General features: G+C 45.3%; 1 protein-coding gene across 2 annotated transcripts in view; it reads left to right on the top strand.

Annotated features, from left to right (window-relative positions):
• The window catches only part of RDM1 (RAD52 motif containing 1), a 257,044-nt gene that overhangs the window by 164,667 nt on the left and 75,202 nt on the right, over positions 1-17,175 (top strand). For both annotated transcript variants that reach the window (XM_086923782.1, XM_086923783.1), the window contains exon 4: positions 8,922-9,087. In XM_086923782.1, the coding sequence (XP_086779908.1) occupies positions 8,922-9,087 (166 nt within the window). The remainder of the gene's footprint in view (positions 1-8,921; positions 9,088-17,175) is intronic.

Below are 17,175 nucleotides of genomic sequence, written 5' to 3'. Positions count from 1 at the left end.
GTGCTGGCTGTTGTGACACTGGCACACGGGTTAGCACATATTAGTGCAAAAGGTATTTGTAAGTTGTTGTCTCCTGTGTGGAAGAATGATGGTATTACGAAGAGTGCTGAGAGATTGGTGAAGAATTGCATGATATGTATGTTATACAATCCTGGAAAGGGGACCCCCACACCTCCTGGCCATTTTGCTCCCCCTTCATATCCCTTTGAAGTAATCCAGTTAGACTTCATCCATATGGAGAGATGCAATAATCTGAAATACGTTTTAGTTGTGGTTTGCGCATTCTCCCGATGGATTGAAGCCTACCCTCTTAAAGACAACACTGCCCTGTCTACTGCAAAAATCCTGCTGCAGGAATACTTTCCTCGGTATGGAATGCCTCGAATTGTATGGTCCGATAAAGGAAGTTTACGAAGCACTGCCGACGCAGACGGAGGGTCCAGGCCACCAGCTCCAACCCGGGGACTGGGTGGTCACCCGCAACTTTGCCCGAAAAAAGAACTTGGAACCCCGTTTCACTGGACCCTACCAGGTCCTCCTTGCCACGAGAACTGCCGTCCGTTTGGAAGGGCGAAAGAATTGGGTGCATGCCACCCATACTAAGAAGATTCCTATACCTTTACCGGCAGACTCGTGGGTGAGGAAGGGCATTGCTTTATCTGAAACCGAAGGACCACAGACTTTTGTACCCTTTAGCGACGCACAGCCTGTCGGAGAATGCTCAGTGCAGCAGAAAGACATTGTTGAACATTTGCCATCACAAGACTCAAGATTAGAACAATCAACTGATCGGCAGAACTCTGTTCCTTCATCGGATTCTTTGTTTGACGAACAGACACGTCCTGGGAAAACTCGATACTTTTTGCGATCTAACACCAGAGACAAATACATTTCCGTTCTGTCCCTTGACAACTGCATTTTCCCCTTTGCCACGATCAGTTCAAAACACCCGTATTAGTGTGATTATTTTTGTAAAAATTGAGCTTCGTTCCATCTATATGCTTTTTACTTCCACAGCTAGGAGACTGTCTGTATATACATTGTGAATAAAGATACCTATTCAAAAACAACAAGAGAGGTAGGGTGTAGACACTCCTGTACCCCAGTTAAATATATTCTCAACAACAAAGGAGTGACTCTAGTGAAAAAAGTGATAATAAAATTAGAATCACAAGATAACGCTTCACTGTATGCTGCACGCGTGATCAATACTCACACGCGTGCAGGGAATACAGTCAGGCAGTCTGAGAAGTCCCTAGGGGGGCCCGGGCGACCGTCTTCAATCAGAAGAAAGGCAAGGCGTTTATTGGTCACCATCTAATGGGTGGGGGGAGGACCTAAGTTCTTAGAAGGACCCTCACTCACCACTAGTTGGTGACATGCTTCATCATCGGGTCCCCGCTGGGGTGACCGAATGTCTCCCCAGCGTGCTACGACGCCTGATTACAGCGGAGCAGGATGTGGTGGGTGCAACAGTGCCCAAATTAGGAAGTGACTAAACGTGGTAGTGCAAAAGTGTATTAAACAAATAAAAAATGCAGAGGTTGTGCCCTTAGAAATTTTTTTAATAATGGCCAACCCGCATTGGTTAAAAACAAAGTGTGCGGACTCCCACGGTTCTTAATTAAGGAACCGGAGTCCTAAGTCAGAGGTAAAATTTGGTCGACATGTTTCAGCTGTTAGGGTTGCATGTAGCTCAGCTTTCTTCAGGACCTACAACAAAAGTCCTCCGGTGGTATGCACGCTCTAAGGTGCACCCTCCCGTGAGGCTCTAAGTGTGAAAAATTCGTTTAAGATCAAAGGATGGAAGAACGGGCTCTGGCTGTCGTCCCGGGAGACAGCCAGAGCCCGTGTAGGTACACGGTGGGGAGCCGCAGGCGTGGAATATAACGCCGCGTGAAAATCACCCAGGCTGCCATTTCCGAAGGAGCACAATCCCTCAGAAAGTTCCTGTTTTTCTAAACCCCTACCAGAGTGAGTAGTGTGGTTGAGATGGAATGTTCTTCCATCCTTTGATCTTAAACGAATTTTTCACACTTAGAGCCTCACGGGAGGGTGCACCTTAGAGCGTGCATACCACCGGAGGACTTTTGTTGTAGGTCCTGAAGAAAGCTGAGCTACATGCAACCCTAACAGCTGAAACATGTCGACCAAATTTTACCTCTGACTTAGGACTCCGGTTCCTTAATTAAGAACCGTGGGAGTCCGCACACTTTGTTTTTAACCAATGCGGGTTGGCCATTATTAAAAATTTTTCTAAGGGCACAACCTCTGCATTTTTTAATTGTTTAATACACTTTTGCACTACCACGTTTAGTCACTTCCTAATTTGGGCACTGTTGCACCCACCACATCCTGCTCCGCTGTAATCAGGCGTCGTAGCACGCTGGGGAGACATTCGGTCACCCCACCGGGGACCCGATGATGAAGCATGTCACCAACTAGTGGTGAGTGAGGGTCCTTCTAAGAACTTAGGTCCTCCCCCCACCCATTAGATGGTGACTAATAAACGCCTTGCCTTTCTTCTGATTGAAGACGGTCGCCCGGGCCCCCCTAGGGACTTCTCAGACTGCCTGACTGTATTCCCTGCACGCGTGTGAGTATTGATCACGCGTGCAGCATACAGTGAAGCGTTATCTTGTGATTCTAATTTTATTATCACTTTTTTCACTAGAGTCACTCCTTTGTTGTTGAGAATAAAGATACCTTGCATCCAGGTGTACCGTAGGGCCGCGCGTGTACTTCCTTCTGGTTAGTAGGTCTTGGCGCTAGGCCGCAGACCGTCGGTTCCTGGGAACTCCTAGGGATTGACTACTGCTACACAGAACGAAGTGCGTCAAGAAACGTTGCGGACGGTCGTAGGGGATGGCGTTTTCGAAGCTGATGGACTTGGAAGAAGCTCAGGCGCAAAGATTCAAACTGCAACAAATTATTCGTACCAAATGTTTTATGCTTCAAGTGTTCCTATTGTTTCTGACTGTTTCTTCGCTATTGGCGGGTGGGGTGTATTACATGATGTCGTACTTCCTACCCTCTGCCTCACCTAATCCTACTTCTGAACCTAAACTTATCTCCACTGCATCCCCTCATTCTTTCCATATCTTACCCGAACACGAACAGGCTAGACGTGCAGAGTTCAGAAATAATTCCTTTATTCAGCTCCTTCATCAACATCAGTCAGTGGTTAACACTACTAATTGTTGGGTGTGTGGGTTAATGCCGCATACCACGGATAAGGGAATTCCATATCTGGTCCTACCTTATAGTTCCCAGGGTTCAGCTCGAGCATTCCAAACAATGTTTCGAAGTGCACTAGATTCTTACCCCAGTCGAGAGCCACGTTCTCCCTACTCTGGTCCTGGCTCGTATCATAAGCCTTTGTCTATAGCGATAGAAGATTTGGATAAAGATATCTATGAGCCATCGCTCATCCCAGAGGAAGAGGTACAAGCCTATAGGGTCCTGAGTAAGGTCGAGTATAGTGCGCTCACGAATGAAAAACAGCTTAGAAGCTCGCCTCCGATATGGGTCGTACCCCACATTGGTAATCTCTGTCTAATGGGTCGTGGCCGAAGATCGAAAGCTCGTCTTGGAGAGAGTGCTTGCTCCGAGAATTATATCCTGCCGATGGTCTCGTCCCCTGTGTTTCTGGCTGCCAAGGGTACATACTTTGTTTGCCATGATCGTGCGTATACATGGTTGCCCTCCGACTTTGTGGGCTCATGTTTTATCGCAAATCTGTTGCCTCCGACGTTCACTGTAGATGCAGATTATCACAAAACTAGAGTTGTGAGAGGCGTGATTAGCGAAGAGGACACTGCCGGTCAAGAAGCAGGAGACTTTTTCAAGGGTTTCCTCCCGTTTTGGGGACCTATGGTTAATAGTAGGAACCTGAGACAATTGACTCGTGTGGTGGAATCGACAGCTAATATCACTGCTAGTGCCCTTGGTAATATCACCACAGAACTTCAGGCGGAAAGGCTTATGACGTTACAAAACCGTATGGTTTTAGACGTGGTCTTAGCAGATCGAGGTGGAGTATGTAAGGTGATCCATTCGAGCTGCTGCATTTTCATTCCAGATAATGCTCCTACTGTCTATCAAGCCATCTCAAAGTTGCATAAGATCTCCGAGTCCATACACGTGGACGTAGGGGATTGGACGCTGCTTGGGTGGTTTTGGGGCCTGATGTCGACTTGGGGTTGGAAGATTCTGATGATCATCGGAGTTGTTGTAACGTTTCTGTTCACGTGTTGCCTTTGTGTGCAGTGTGGTCCTGCCTTATGTGGCCTCTGTGCTACAACGTGTATAAGACAGCCGCCTGTTACCAAAGGAGCTCGGTTGGACAGAGCTATGTTGCAGCAACATCTAGATGGTCTGATGAATATTGAATATGATTCTGACTAGTGCTTGCCTACATGAGGGCAAAAGGAGCGTCTGAGGTTCCGTGACGACTGTAAGTGATGTTTCCGACTCGCACGAATATGGTCGAGTCTGGTATCTACGAACCGCAAATGACGAGTTTAGTGGGTGTGCGCAGTTTCGCTGTGCTAACCTAAACCGTTCGTCTGTTTCGTGGGTTTATACATCTGTACCCACGGGTTCCATCTTAGATATGGCATCCATTTTGTCTCTTGCCCTCAAGTAGCCAGCGAACGGACGCTGTCCGCTTCGCGACCCTGGGATTCCCAAGACTTTTGCGGACGACACGTTTCCTTTGAAAGTGTCTTTATGATGAGGGGGATGATGTCGTAAGGCAGATGGCCCCGCTCGAGGCTCATCTTGCCATGACCGGTCTGTTGTCTCAGCCGTGCATCTCATTAGGCACGTCTCTTTGATGCCTGTAGCTCGTGTTTCCCGATACCACCCCTTTTTTACCCTTTCCGATCTCCCCACTGTTTCTGTCTTCCTCTGCACCTGTCCTTGTTCCTTCTTCGATCTGTTTACTGCCGATTGGAATGTACTAATGGTGGGAAGATGGGTTTTTACAGTTGGGAACCACGAATGTTTCTGTACTTATGTTCCGGACCTTGAATGCATCAAAGCGACCCCCCTCGGGGATAATTATGGGAACCAAGTTGTAAACTTTTGTGTACCATGTTAAACTATGAGAGAAATGTGTATAAAAAGGAGCGATCCACAGTAGCAAATTGAAGCAGATCCCGAAAACATACCCGTTGTGTACTTCTCGTGAATTCTGTGTTCCCTGCAGTAAATAAACCTCGAATCTTTGACGCCGAAGGAAGTGTCCCGTGTCTCTGTCATTTGTACGCCGGAACAGGTTACCCACGAAGGTTTCAGGTGTTGTCCCCTGGCACCGCTGGGTCTTAAATAACCCAGTCCTTCACGAGGTTAGGGACAAGTGTGCTTGAACTAGCTGGTGCAGCATTCACAATTTCTAATGAACTGTACAAATCTTCACTGTCTTGTAGTGGAGTTCCCCCCTCGCCACTAGCTCTTAATAGACCAGTAGTAGTCCCCTGTTGGTAGTTTGGCGATACTGCAAGTAGTAATGGGCCCAAGGATGACCGTCTATCAAAGGCAATGTCCATTGACAACCTTTTTTTTGTTAATTCTATTTCACGAGTCAGCATAGATGATGCCCTTGTGATGAAATGGTCCAAGGTGACCATAAGTGAGCCACCGGTGTTAGACTTCCTCCCCTTCGGGTCCTAAGTAGTAGTCATAGCGAAATCCAAAAGGAAAGCCACTTCCTAGTTCACTGCTTATCTAATTGCCACTCCGTCACAATGGCATATAATATTTAAATGCACTGACCTTAATTAGCAGGTGAAAGAGGGTGGCCCCGTCCCGTCCTCAACTGCCTCTAACAGGCTCAAACGGGCCCGCCCTTGGCCCTGCGCGTCCCGCCTAGCGGGGGCCGCGAGCGGTGAAGTAGCGGTGTGGGCGGGATCAAGGAGAGCCCCAGGTGAGTAGCGCTTTGGGGCTGCTGGTCTCTGTAGTCCCCCTTGCCTCCTCTGCAATACCGTAATCAAACTGTGACCCAAATGCGGCTACGAGCGGCTCCCGCGAAGTGGGGGCCACGAGCCGTGAAGTAGCTGTGTGGGCAGGATCAAGGAGAGGCCCAGGTGAATGGCGTTGTGGGGCTGCTGGTCTCTGTAGTCCCCCTAGCCTCCTCTGCAATACCGTTTATTAGTTTTGTCCTTATCCTAGCAGGCACATGCAGGGGACACTGTTAAAGCTTACTCACCGTCCCTCTTGGCTTTTTACTTTTGCCGTCCCAACTATCCTTGTTCAAGTCTGCAATTGTTGCTCACTTTCCTTATGTGTACACTTTTCGAGCTAGTGCACAGTTGGCCAGTACTCTCTCTGGTCTTAACCCCTTCCGTGCTCATGACGAGCTCAGCTAGTCATGGGGCACGGTGCTCGTGTGCTCATGACGAGCTGAGCTCGTCATGACCACACCCATTTACATTAAAGTCCAGCACAGTAGAAGAATCTGCCAAGCAGCCAAGGTGTTAAAAACAGTCTTTTTGGTTGCAGTAGCATCAGCATGTCTTGTGAGTGAGCTAAGGGTCCTAAGTAGTAGTCATAGCGAAATCCAAAAGGAAAGCCACTTCCTAGTTCACTGCTTATCTAATTGCCACTCCGTCACAATGGCATATAATATTTAACCCCTTCCATGCTCATGACGAGCTCAGCTCGTCATGAGGCACAGTGGAGCTGTGCTGATGACGAGCTGAGCTCGTCATAAATAAAGCAAAAGGACACTTTCCAGCACAGGAGGGGAAAATGCACAGCAGCGATGTGGTTAAATGCACTGACCTTAATTAGCAGGTGAAAGAGGGTGGCCCCGTCCCGTCCTGAACTGCCTCTAACAGGCTCAAACGGGCCCGCCCTTGGCCCCGCGCGTCCCGCCTAGCGGGGGCCGTGAGCGGTGAAGTAGCGGTGTGGGCGGGATCAAGGAGAGCCCCAGGTGAGTAGCGTTTTGGGGCTGCTGGTCTCCGTAGTCCCCCTTGCCTCCTCTGCAATACCGTAATCAAACTGTGACCCAAATGCGGCTACGAGCGGCTTCAGCGAAGTGGGGGCCACGAGCCGTGAAGTAGCTGTGTGGGCAGGATCAAGGAGAGGCCCAGGTGAATGGCGTTGTGGGGCTGCTGGTCTCTGTAGTCCCCCTAGCCTCCTCTGCAATACCGTTTATTAGTTTTGTCCTTATCCTAGCAGGCACATGCAGGGGACACTGTTAAAACTTACTCACCGTCCCTCTTGGATTTTTACCTTTGCCGTCCCAACTATCCTTGTTCAAGTCTGCAATTGTTGCTCACTTTCCTTATGTGTACACTTTTCGAGCTAGTGCACAGTTGGCCAGTACTCTCTCTGGCCTTAACCCCTTCCGTGCTCATGACGAGCTCAGCTAGTCATGGGGCACGGTGCTCGTGTGCTCATGACGAGCTGAGCTTGTCATGACCACACCCATTTACATTAAGGTCCAGCACAGTAGAAGAATCTGCCAAGCAGCCAAGGTGTTAAAAACAGTCTTTTTGGTTGCAGTAGCATCAGCATGTCTTGTGAGTGAGCTTCATGCCCTCTTTGTCCAGCCAACTTAATCCGCCTTTTTTTCCTGGCAAACAGGTGTTAAAAACTCCAGCTGTGTTCTTGCTGTAGGTAGTGATACCTTTTCCTGTCAGACAATTCATCACTCTTCCAAAATTCTTTGCTCCACCTCATCCCGCAAAAGAGGAAGAGAGATTCTATTGTTTGGAAGCCAAAGAAGCGCTAAGCTTTTACATCGATTTGTATCAGGGAACATCAAGTGTACGATCAGCTCTATGTTGGTTTCTCTGAGGGCAAGGAAGGACAATCTTCTGTATAAAGATCTGCTATGCACCGGCTAAGAAGCAGCCCCCAGAAAATGTAAGGACTCATTCCTCCAGAACTAAGGCTGCTACCACTGCGCTGTCAAATGGGGTGTCTTTTCTGGATTTCTGTCTGTCTGCTAAGTCATGGGCATCAGTGCACATGTTCACGAAGCACTATTGCCTAGATAATCAAGTCCATCTGGATGGGCACTTTTCCTGTTCAGTCCTGATTGATTTTCTGATCTCATAAATTTCACGAACACACTACAGTGGGAAATACTGCTTTGGTATCTATTCACAGGTCAGGAATCTGTTCTTAGAAGTATTCATCAGAAGAAAAAGTTGCTTAGCTTTGATAACACACTTTCTCGTGGATCATCTTTTTAACTGCATATTCTTCACTATCCTCATACCTCCCTGTTCTTTGGAATGGTCTCCTTTTTCATCGAAATTGGTCCTCCCAATCTGCTGTTAGACTCCGCATCTAGGGCATGGCACACTTCCATATTGTTGGTTCTCAAGTGTGGCTCTGCTCGTCATTTCTGGGGTGCAGGAACACTACTTTCTGAGTTTCCAGTTCCAGCCTGTGCCTAAGGATATTCTAAAGGTGAAGAATCTGCAGTTGGATAGAGTATTCCCCCAGAAAGAGCTAAACCCGAAGGTGAGTAACTTGTTTGTCCCCCCTAACAGAGGCAGCATCTTCTCAATTCAATCCTTTTGGTCCCTGGTGTTGCAAATGTTGATGGCTCGTGAGTGTGGTGTTGCCCTTACTAGAGATATCTCCTGCTCAAACTTTCAATGGCATGTGGTCCTGATAACTTCAGGCTTTTTGGGTACCATCAACATGACTTAGTCTAGCACTGCAAGTTTCTGAAAAAAAGATTATATTTGTGTGCCTCAGCAATTTTAACTCTGTTATTGTGCAGTGTTTATGGTTTTTTTTTAAGTAAAGCGAATGTGTGTACTCTGTACTTTTGTTCACAATGGGCAATCCTACTGTGTTCAGATCTTGCCCATTTATTGTTAATCACTTAAGCAAATAAGGAAGAAATTGTATTGCCATTTAATTATCAGTTCTGATATCATTTTCCCTTCATGCAGATTCAGAACATTTCTGGTTTTGATGATTTGGAAGATGAAGATACAGAAGTAGAACCTGAGGGGAAAAACCTGAAATATCTGTGTGTAATAGAAGTAGCTTTGCACAAGCATGGACTTTGTAGCAGAGGAGTCGGTGTAGGTGAAGAGAAGTTGGAGAACCCTAAAGGTACTTTGTGTCTGCCTGTACATCATGAAGGAGAACACAGCAGTGTAGAGTGCGACTATGAAGGCATCTCATTCCTTAGGCAGATAGCAGCTAAGGAATTGCATAAGATATAACTGCGCAGAATGTTCTGTCTTATGTATTTTTGTGTAGAACTCATGATTATTAATACTTTTTTGATAACTTTTTATTACAAGAAGAATTAAGTACAATACAGCAATAATTGTAGACATGCACATTACAGCAATAAACATGTCCATTGCAGCCCTTCCAACGTTCAGCCCTAGGGGTGTGAGGGTGGCATTCTCAGTAACCTGTGGCCTATATGTCCACACTACAGCAGGACTTTTTGTTTCAAAAGGAATGCCAAGTATAGTATTGCGATGACTATAAACAGATGCAATTTTGTATTAAATGTGCCCAGTGCAGTGTATCCTTTATGATGACCAGCAGCCCCAATCCACGCACCATAGCCATCGGCTCTGTGGTAGTCTTCCCAAGCCCTCCTGTGTCCGTGGGCCTGCCCTCTTAACTGGTGTGCATAGTATTCCTCTATTCTCATTCCATCTCCCCCAGATCTTTGTCCACTTACGGGGACGCCCTCTTCCCTCATAGACCACTCTTCCCGCTTGCATACACCAGTCCATGTCGGCTTTCCAGTTACTCAGTTTCGGCGTTGGTGTCCTCCACAACCTAGCTATATTTCGTTTAGCCACCACAAAGCCCAATGTGACACAGAGACTATCCGTGCTTGTTAGGTCTGTCGGTTCCCACATGTTCAGTAGGCACCATTTAGCAGAGGGGGCCATATCCTCCCTGTATTATGTTCCAACACCAGATACTACTGCAGCTAAGAAAGTCTGAAGTGCAGAACATTCCCACAGCATAAGAAAAACGTGCCCTCAGCACCACACCCCTTGGGACACTGCAGTGACACAACTTTACCTATTTTGACCAATGTGGTGGTCTCATTGTAGATTCTGTGTAGAATCTTAAATTGTACTAATTTGAAACGTTAACGAATTGCCACCTCTTTCATCGACTCCAACGCCTCTGCCACTCCTCCTCTTCAAATTGTCCCAAGTCACCCTCCATTCTCTCGCGGAGCTAAAGCATGGGGACCGAACAGTTGTTCATATGTTTACATTAAGTTAGGGATATTGCGTTCTTGTGCATATAAACATAAAATAGTCTATCTTTTAATGGGGAGGCCTCGGATAGTTCTTCTCCCCTCACTGTCACCCACATCAAGGCATATCTAATCTGCAAGTAACGAAAAGTCTCTTAGGGCTCCAACTGGTATTCCTGCTGCAAGTCGCTCCAGGGTTTTACCCCCAGCCCCATGTGCCCACATATTTCCCGCGCTGAGAGATGATCATTGATAGTTGAACCAATTTTAACTTGAGCATTTGATAATGATTCATTAGTCAGTAGTTTGTTTTAAATGTCTGCAATTTGAACTTCTTTTCCTGAAAGGGGTAGGCTGGGAAATACCACCATCTAAATGTGCATCGGGTCTACCTGTATCAAAAATTATGCTAGATGGCTATTAGCCTCTCCTTCCACATATAGAAATTTCTAATCTACCTCTAGGACAGAGCCAAGAATGCAATTCTCTTCCCTTCTATGGCCCTACCATTGTGCCTGACTCGCTCTTGTATGGAGTCAGAGTGTAGTTCCAACTTATAAAATATGGTGATAAATTACTGAATGTTTTTAATGGAATTTAAAACTAACCTGAATTCCTGATGTTATTCTACATAGGCTGTTGTAAGACTGGGGCTGCAGGCATGTTCAATTTAAACTGACTTAAATTCTGCATGTTTTTCACACAATTCCCGGTATGGCTAGGACCAGTAACTGCAACACCCACTTCTGTGGCAACTGATTCATAATATACTGCAGTTGAGAAACTATTTGGAACTCATTTAGAAATCTACTCAAGTTAAATCTGCAAGTTTATTTCCAGTGGTCTCCTTTCCTGCAAACTTGACATGCTCCCAATTTCAATTACCCGTTGTTAGAATTTATATTGGCAATATTACCATTATTGTAAGTGAATCCTCCTGCCTCTATCTTGTGAAATACATTTTCTCCCCCTAGATTGCAAACCATCACCAGGTGCATGAAAAGCTCCCTGACTAGTCTTTTGAAAGAACTTCATCTGAGCCACCTTCATTTTGACCTTAGTTAATTTCTTTCTCGCATTACAGTAATCACAAGAATACTTTGCAGTTGTCAAAATCTCATCTAAATATTGTATTTGCCAACTCAAAAGCAGCATGAGTTTCTTATATGTGTGAACTGACTCATCTGTGTTCTTCTCATGATTTTCGACCAACTAACCTGTTTCTGTGGAACCTTTCCATTTAGATGCTCAATAACTTGAGTACATGTCTGCATGACTTTCGAATATGGTGTTTGGGCCATTGTACTACTGTCTTGCACTCAATCCACAAATCTTTAGACAAAACAACCGATCTAGATCTTCCCACCACAACTTTTGAATTAGTCACAATTCTCTCTACCTCAATATACAACTTTTCTGACTCTACTCTAATCTTAAAGTTCTTCATAGCATATGCTCTTCCAGGCCCTTATCTCAATGGAAACTTTTCATCTGTCACTTCGTATTCATAATAACTCGCAAAACGTTTTGATTCTGTTAGACATTGTTTAGCAAAAATAATGAACATGGGGTCGTTTTCAAGGAACATAATGGTCAGTTAAAACGTGCATTGTACTTTTAACAGTATGCAACTTCAATGCCGTGACACACCACCTTTCTGCAGACAACTCTCTTTTTTACACACAGGCAGTGTTCGGAACATCTGAGCATATTTGTGAATGTCCAAAGGTAAATAAGAACAGACAGAAGGGGTCTTAGGGAATTTAAAAACCTGCCTCGGGTTTAGTCCCTAATCTCAACATATAAACAACCAGAAGAACCCGGGCGTCTGCTCACTAACTTCCAGTCTACACTGAGTGCGCCTACCATGATCATAAACCAATATCTACCCCGAAATAACTATAGAGTAGAAAAACCACCCTTATGAGTGGTTGGATTCCCAATCAAACTCGTAACCTTAATCAATCTTATCATCTAGGTATCCAGCCTTACCTCCACTTCCCCTCTTGATCATAGAGGGTTGAGCTGTGGATTATATCATAAAGGGGGTCTTAAGAAGAGACCACAACGAAAAGCATAGATCAGGTACATAGAGACCCTATCAAAGTGGTCCTACCGAAGGATGTTGTAGTGGGAATGTTATGTGCAGTGCAAAGTGAAAGTGTAAATTAAAAAAGGATTTATAGCAGAGAAATATTTTCTTGAAGTATCTATTATAATCCTCGTTAAAAACAGTGCATCCTCCTTCCAGTTAATGGTAGAAATGGGTATGACGTCAATAATGGATCCTGGAAATCTATACATTTCAGAAAAGTAGACAAAATGCTGAATTGGGGTCATTTGTGTAAATCCATCAAGGTTTCTTTATAGAAACTGACAGTTAAATATAGGAAAAATTGAAAATTAGTTGAAAAAAACTGCTGTTTGTGTCAACGTTTTCACCTGTAACTTCTTCTAATTATGACAGCTCTTTGAAAGCAATATGCCGTTACATCCACTGGAACTTACTGGTTGTGAGGATATATAGGACTTGTAGGTTCACCAAGAACCCGACGAACCCAGAGCCAAAAACTGATCAGCGTCTTGCAATGGTTTTTTATTATGTACTGGGTATATAGCAATTATTCTGGGAACATTTATACATGGAAAATTCGGTATGAAAGACTCCTATGTATTTTCTGAAATGGGAACAAAATATAGAGTTTAGAAACAGTAGATATTTGCGCATTTCAAAAATTGGGAATACTCATAATAGCATGAGATTTTTCGGTCATTTTTCAAAATGACTTTTTTTTTACACAATGTCTTTCATTTAAAAGGCAGAAACGTATCGAAATTCTATAGGTATAAACAGGTTGCTTTACAAATCTGAATTACCCTAAGTCTCCCCATAATAATGGTATCTCACTTGTACGGGTTGGCATAGTGCCCACAACAGGAAATGGGTGAAAATGCAACGTGAACACACCAGATTTTCCCAATGAAAAATTATCCTTTATTTGCAAAGTGCCCAACTGTAGATTTTGAACCCTTGCTTTGCCGGCACCCAGGGAAACCTAGCAAACCTATACATTTTTGAAAACTAGACACCAAGGGGAATCCAGGTTTGGGTGACTTTACTGGCTCTCACCAGTTTCTGTTACCCAGAATCCCTTGCAAACCTAAATAATTGTTGAAAAAAACAAATTTTCCTAACATTTCTGTGGTGGAAAGTTCTGGAATCTGCATGAATCCACAAATTTCCACCCACCCCTTGAAGACCTGGCTTTTCGGGGAAGCCTACCTATAGCCGGCGCACCTCCTCCCCCCTCCACACATATCTCTCCATCTTCAGCGCCTTGACGCCCACGGGCTAAGCTGCGCTATACAAGGCTCAAATCATTCATTCATTTATTCACTCATTCATTCCCCAAAGTCTTCCGAGTAAAATGGTATCTCCAGTGCTTAATTTGTGCCGGAGCTTTACGGTGCTTTGCACCGGCACTTATTGCTCAGTGCCGGGTCTATGACACACCTGCGAAATAGGGGGGTGAGGAGGAAAAACAAGGCCGGGAAAGCATCTGCAGAACCGACTGCGAAAAAAAGACAAACCAGCAACCCATGTATGTGGTAAAGCAATACATTCTGACATGCCGGCGTCTTTCATGATGTGGTAGGCTAAAAGAAACACAATGGAAAGAGATCCCCCCCAGGAAAGCAATGTTAGGAAGCAACGCATTAGTCGAAAGGTGACTCTGGAACTTGGGGACCTGGGTTTGAGCCCCTTCGCACTGTTTGAATTCCAACATGTGGTGAAGAGAGGGCTGCTCGCTGCTGAAGGTGGCAATGTCCTTTGCAAATGAGTGATCCGCAGCATCTTTCCAGCCTTCTGCAAAACTCGTGCTCGGATGCGTGGACATGGATTGCCATTTTCTGAAGAGCTCCAATGTGTGCCAGCTTCCAGCAACCGCACACCTTGAACAGTGAGACAATTCATAACAAATGCTACCACTAGTGCTAATAGGAACTAGTTGGAGGCACTGCTTTTTCAGGCGCATGTTTTTTCAATGCTCAGTTAGCAGAGTCGCTGCTATGTACTGTTTGCATAATTCTCATAACAAGTCAGAATACAGTCCGTGCCTTTGAGACACACTGCTTCTCAATCCCCGCACTTTTCCGTCATTGTAAACACTGCCCCTAAACATATTCTGCTTCAGTGCCCACAATAATGGTGCTAATACCGGTCATCTTTTCACGCTGACACGGTTGTGACGTATCAGGATACAGAGAGGCAAAACACAATTCGATTGGGTCCTCTGCAAAATGGGGCGAAAGGACCACAGGATTCTAATTAATTGCTGTAAAACTGCTAGCAATGAGAATACAGTAACACGCTTAGCAAATATGGAACTGCCTCGAGGCAGTCAGTGTCCCTTCCTCAATGAGGAACTCCCCTAATACTTGCGAGCCTGAAGAGGGTCGTGTTTAGGATCCTACACAATTGGCATCTTTACTTTATGTGTGCCCCATTACTTTGCCCTCTGAGGTTACCCTTCTGCAGATCCCGGGCACTCATAATAGGTTCCCACCAGCCTCATGTTTTCATCCAGTTACACATACATCTCAGGACAGGCATGGGTGAGGACCCTTCCAAGGCGAAGCCCTTGAAAACCCCTTCGCCACCTCTCAATCTGGCCTCATGCATTTCATACCTCCCCAGCAGCAAAAAAAAGGGCATGGGGACAGAAAATGACATTTCTCACCAACTGAGCTTGATAAAAATAAACACAAACAGCTGTTACTTCATACATGGTTAAAGTGTCGGTGTCGTCACTGTGATCATGTGGAAGAAGTCTCACAAAGTGAGTCCCTCAGTATAAACGAGGTGTGACTTAAAACAACGGTGCTTTCAATGTCACATCCCTGTAATCACCATGAGTTTGCCGTGCAAACTAATTAAAAAGAGATGTTTTTGAATTTTGAGTTTCCTATACTTTCGAAACATGTAAAGCAAATGCCAACTCACATGGTGTGGTGGCAAAGTGTGTATATATATGTATATATATATATATATATATATATATATATATATATTTTTTTTTTAAACAAAGGAGGCGGCACAGTCAGAGATCGATTTCAAGCCTTATTTATTGCAAGACTTCACCCCACCAACGCGTTTCGGCCTCACTCGGCCTTGCTCACGGTTGGTTAGTCCCTCTACAGTGTTTGTATTTATACTAGCCCATTTGTAGCCATTTATCAGTTGGCTACAAATGGGCTAGTATAAATACAAACACTGTAGAGGGACTAACCAACCGTGAGCAAGGCCGAGTGAGGCCGAAACGCGTTGGTGGGGTGAAGTCTTGCAATAAATAAGGCTTGAAATCGATCTCTGACTGTGCCGCCTCCTTTGTTTCAAAAAATTACCTGGGTCAGGATCCGACCCCTGGGCAGAGCACACACTGTGGAGCGCGTTCCCATGGCTATGGGATCTCTTTGGATGCATATATATATATATATATATATATATATATATATATATATATACTCCGCACTGTCTCTCAGTGAAGAGCTGATATCATCACTCAGTAAACCCATCCCTGGGTAATCAGTGTTCCCTGCCAGTTAGGTGATTTCCCACACAAATCGGCATTATTTTTTCTCATATGTGCAGTAAAAATCACCACTGGCGGGTCACTGATTGATTGGGCTGGTATTGGTTGTCCGACTCCTGTGTAGGGTGACCAACTGGCATTGGTGCAAATTCAGGACGGTGAGTGTAAAAATTCAGGACAAAGGGTCAAAATTCAGGACACAAATTCAGGACAGGAGGTCAAAATTCAGGACAATAGGTACATTTTACAGACATATCAGAGGTCGCGCAATAGTATATAATTAAGCCCAGCCATTTCCAAACATATTCAACCGTTTGCAAACCTATCCATCATGTATCCTTCCATCTATCATTTCACTCATCCATCCCTTCATCCATCCCCTCATCCATCCTTTCACTCATCTCCATTATCCATCCATCCACCATTTCACCCTATCCATCTGTACACTTATCCATCCACTCTTTATCCCATCCATCCATTCACTCATCCATTCAGCCATTTACCCTTTCACCAATCCAGCCATCCTTTCACTTACTAATCCTTCCACCCATCCACTATTTTAGTCATCCATCCATCCTCCCTTTCTCTCTCCATCAACCCTTTCACTTAGCCATCCTTCCTTCCATCCATCCATCCACCCACCCATCCATCCATCCATCTACTCATCGACTCATGAATCCATCCATTGATCCTATCACTCATCCATCTATCATTTCACTCCTTCACACATCTATTCATCCTTTTGTCCATCTACCCTCCCTTTCACTCACTCATCCATCCTTACATCCACCCTTTCACTCATATGTCCATTCATTCACCCTTGCACTTATCAATACATCAATACATCCATCATTTCACTCATCCACCTACCCACCCATCATCCACCCAACCATCCACCCAACCATCCACCCACCCACCATCCACCCACCCACTCATCCATCCTTTCCCCCACCCACCATCCAATCCACTGATCCATCCTTTCACCCACCCACTATCCACCCACCCACTCATCCATCCATCCTTTCACCCACCCACTCATCCATCCATCCATCCTTTCACCCACCCACTCATCATCCATCCATCCTTTCACCCACCCACTCATCATCCATCCATCCTTTCACCCACCAACTCTCCATTCATCCATCCTTTCACCCACCCATCATCCATCCATCCATCCGTCCGTCCTTCCCCTCATCATCCATCCTTCCCCTCATCATCCATCCTTCCCCTCATCATCCATCCATCCATCCTTTCACCCACCCATCCATCCATCCTTCCGCTCTATCCATCCCCTCATCCATCCATCCCCTCATCCATCCATCCCCTCACCCATCCCCTCATCCATCCATCCATCCATCCCCTCACCCA

Source organism: Lissotriton vulgaris, chromosome 5 (assembly GCF_964263255.1).
Source record: "Lissotriton vulgaris chromosome 5, aLisVul1.2, whole genome shotgun sequence".
Lineage (NCBI taxonomy): Eukaryota > Metazoa > Chordata > Amphibia > Caudata > Salamandridae > Lissotriton > Lissotriton vulgaris.
Note: the sequence above shows the minus strand (reverse complement) of the source record. Positions and strands in the feature narration are given on the sequence as shown.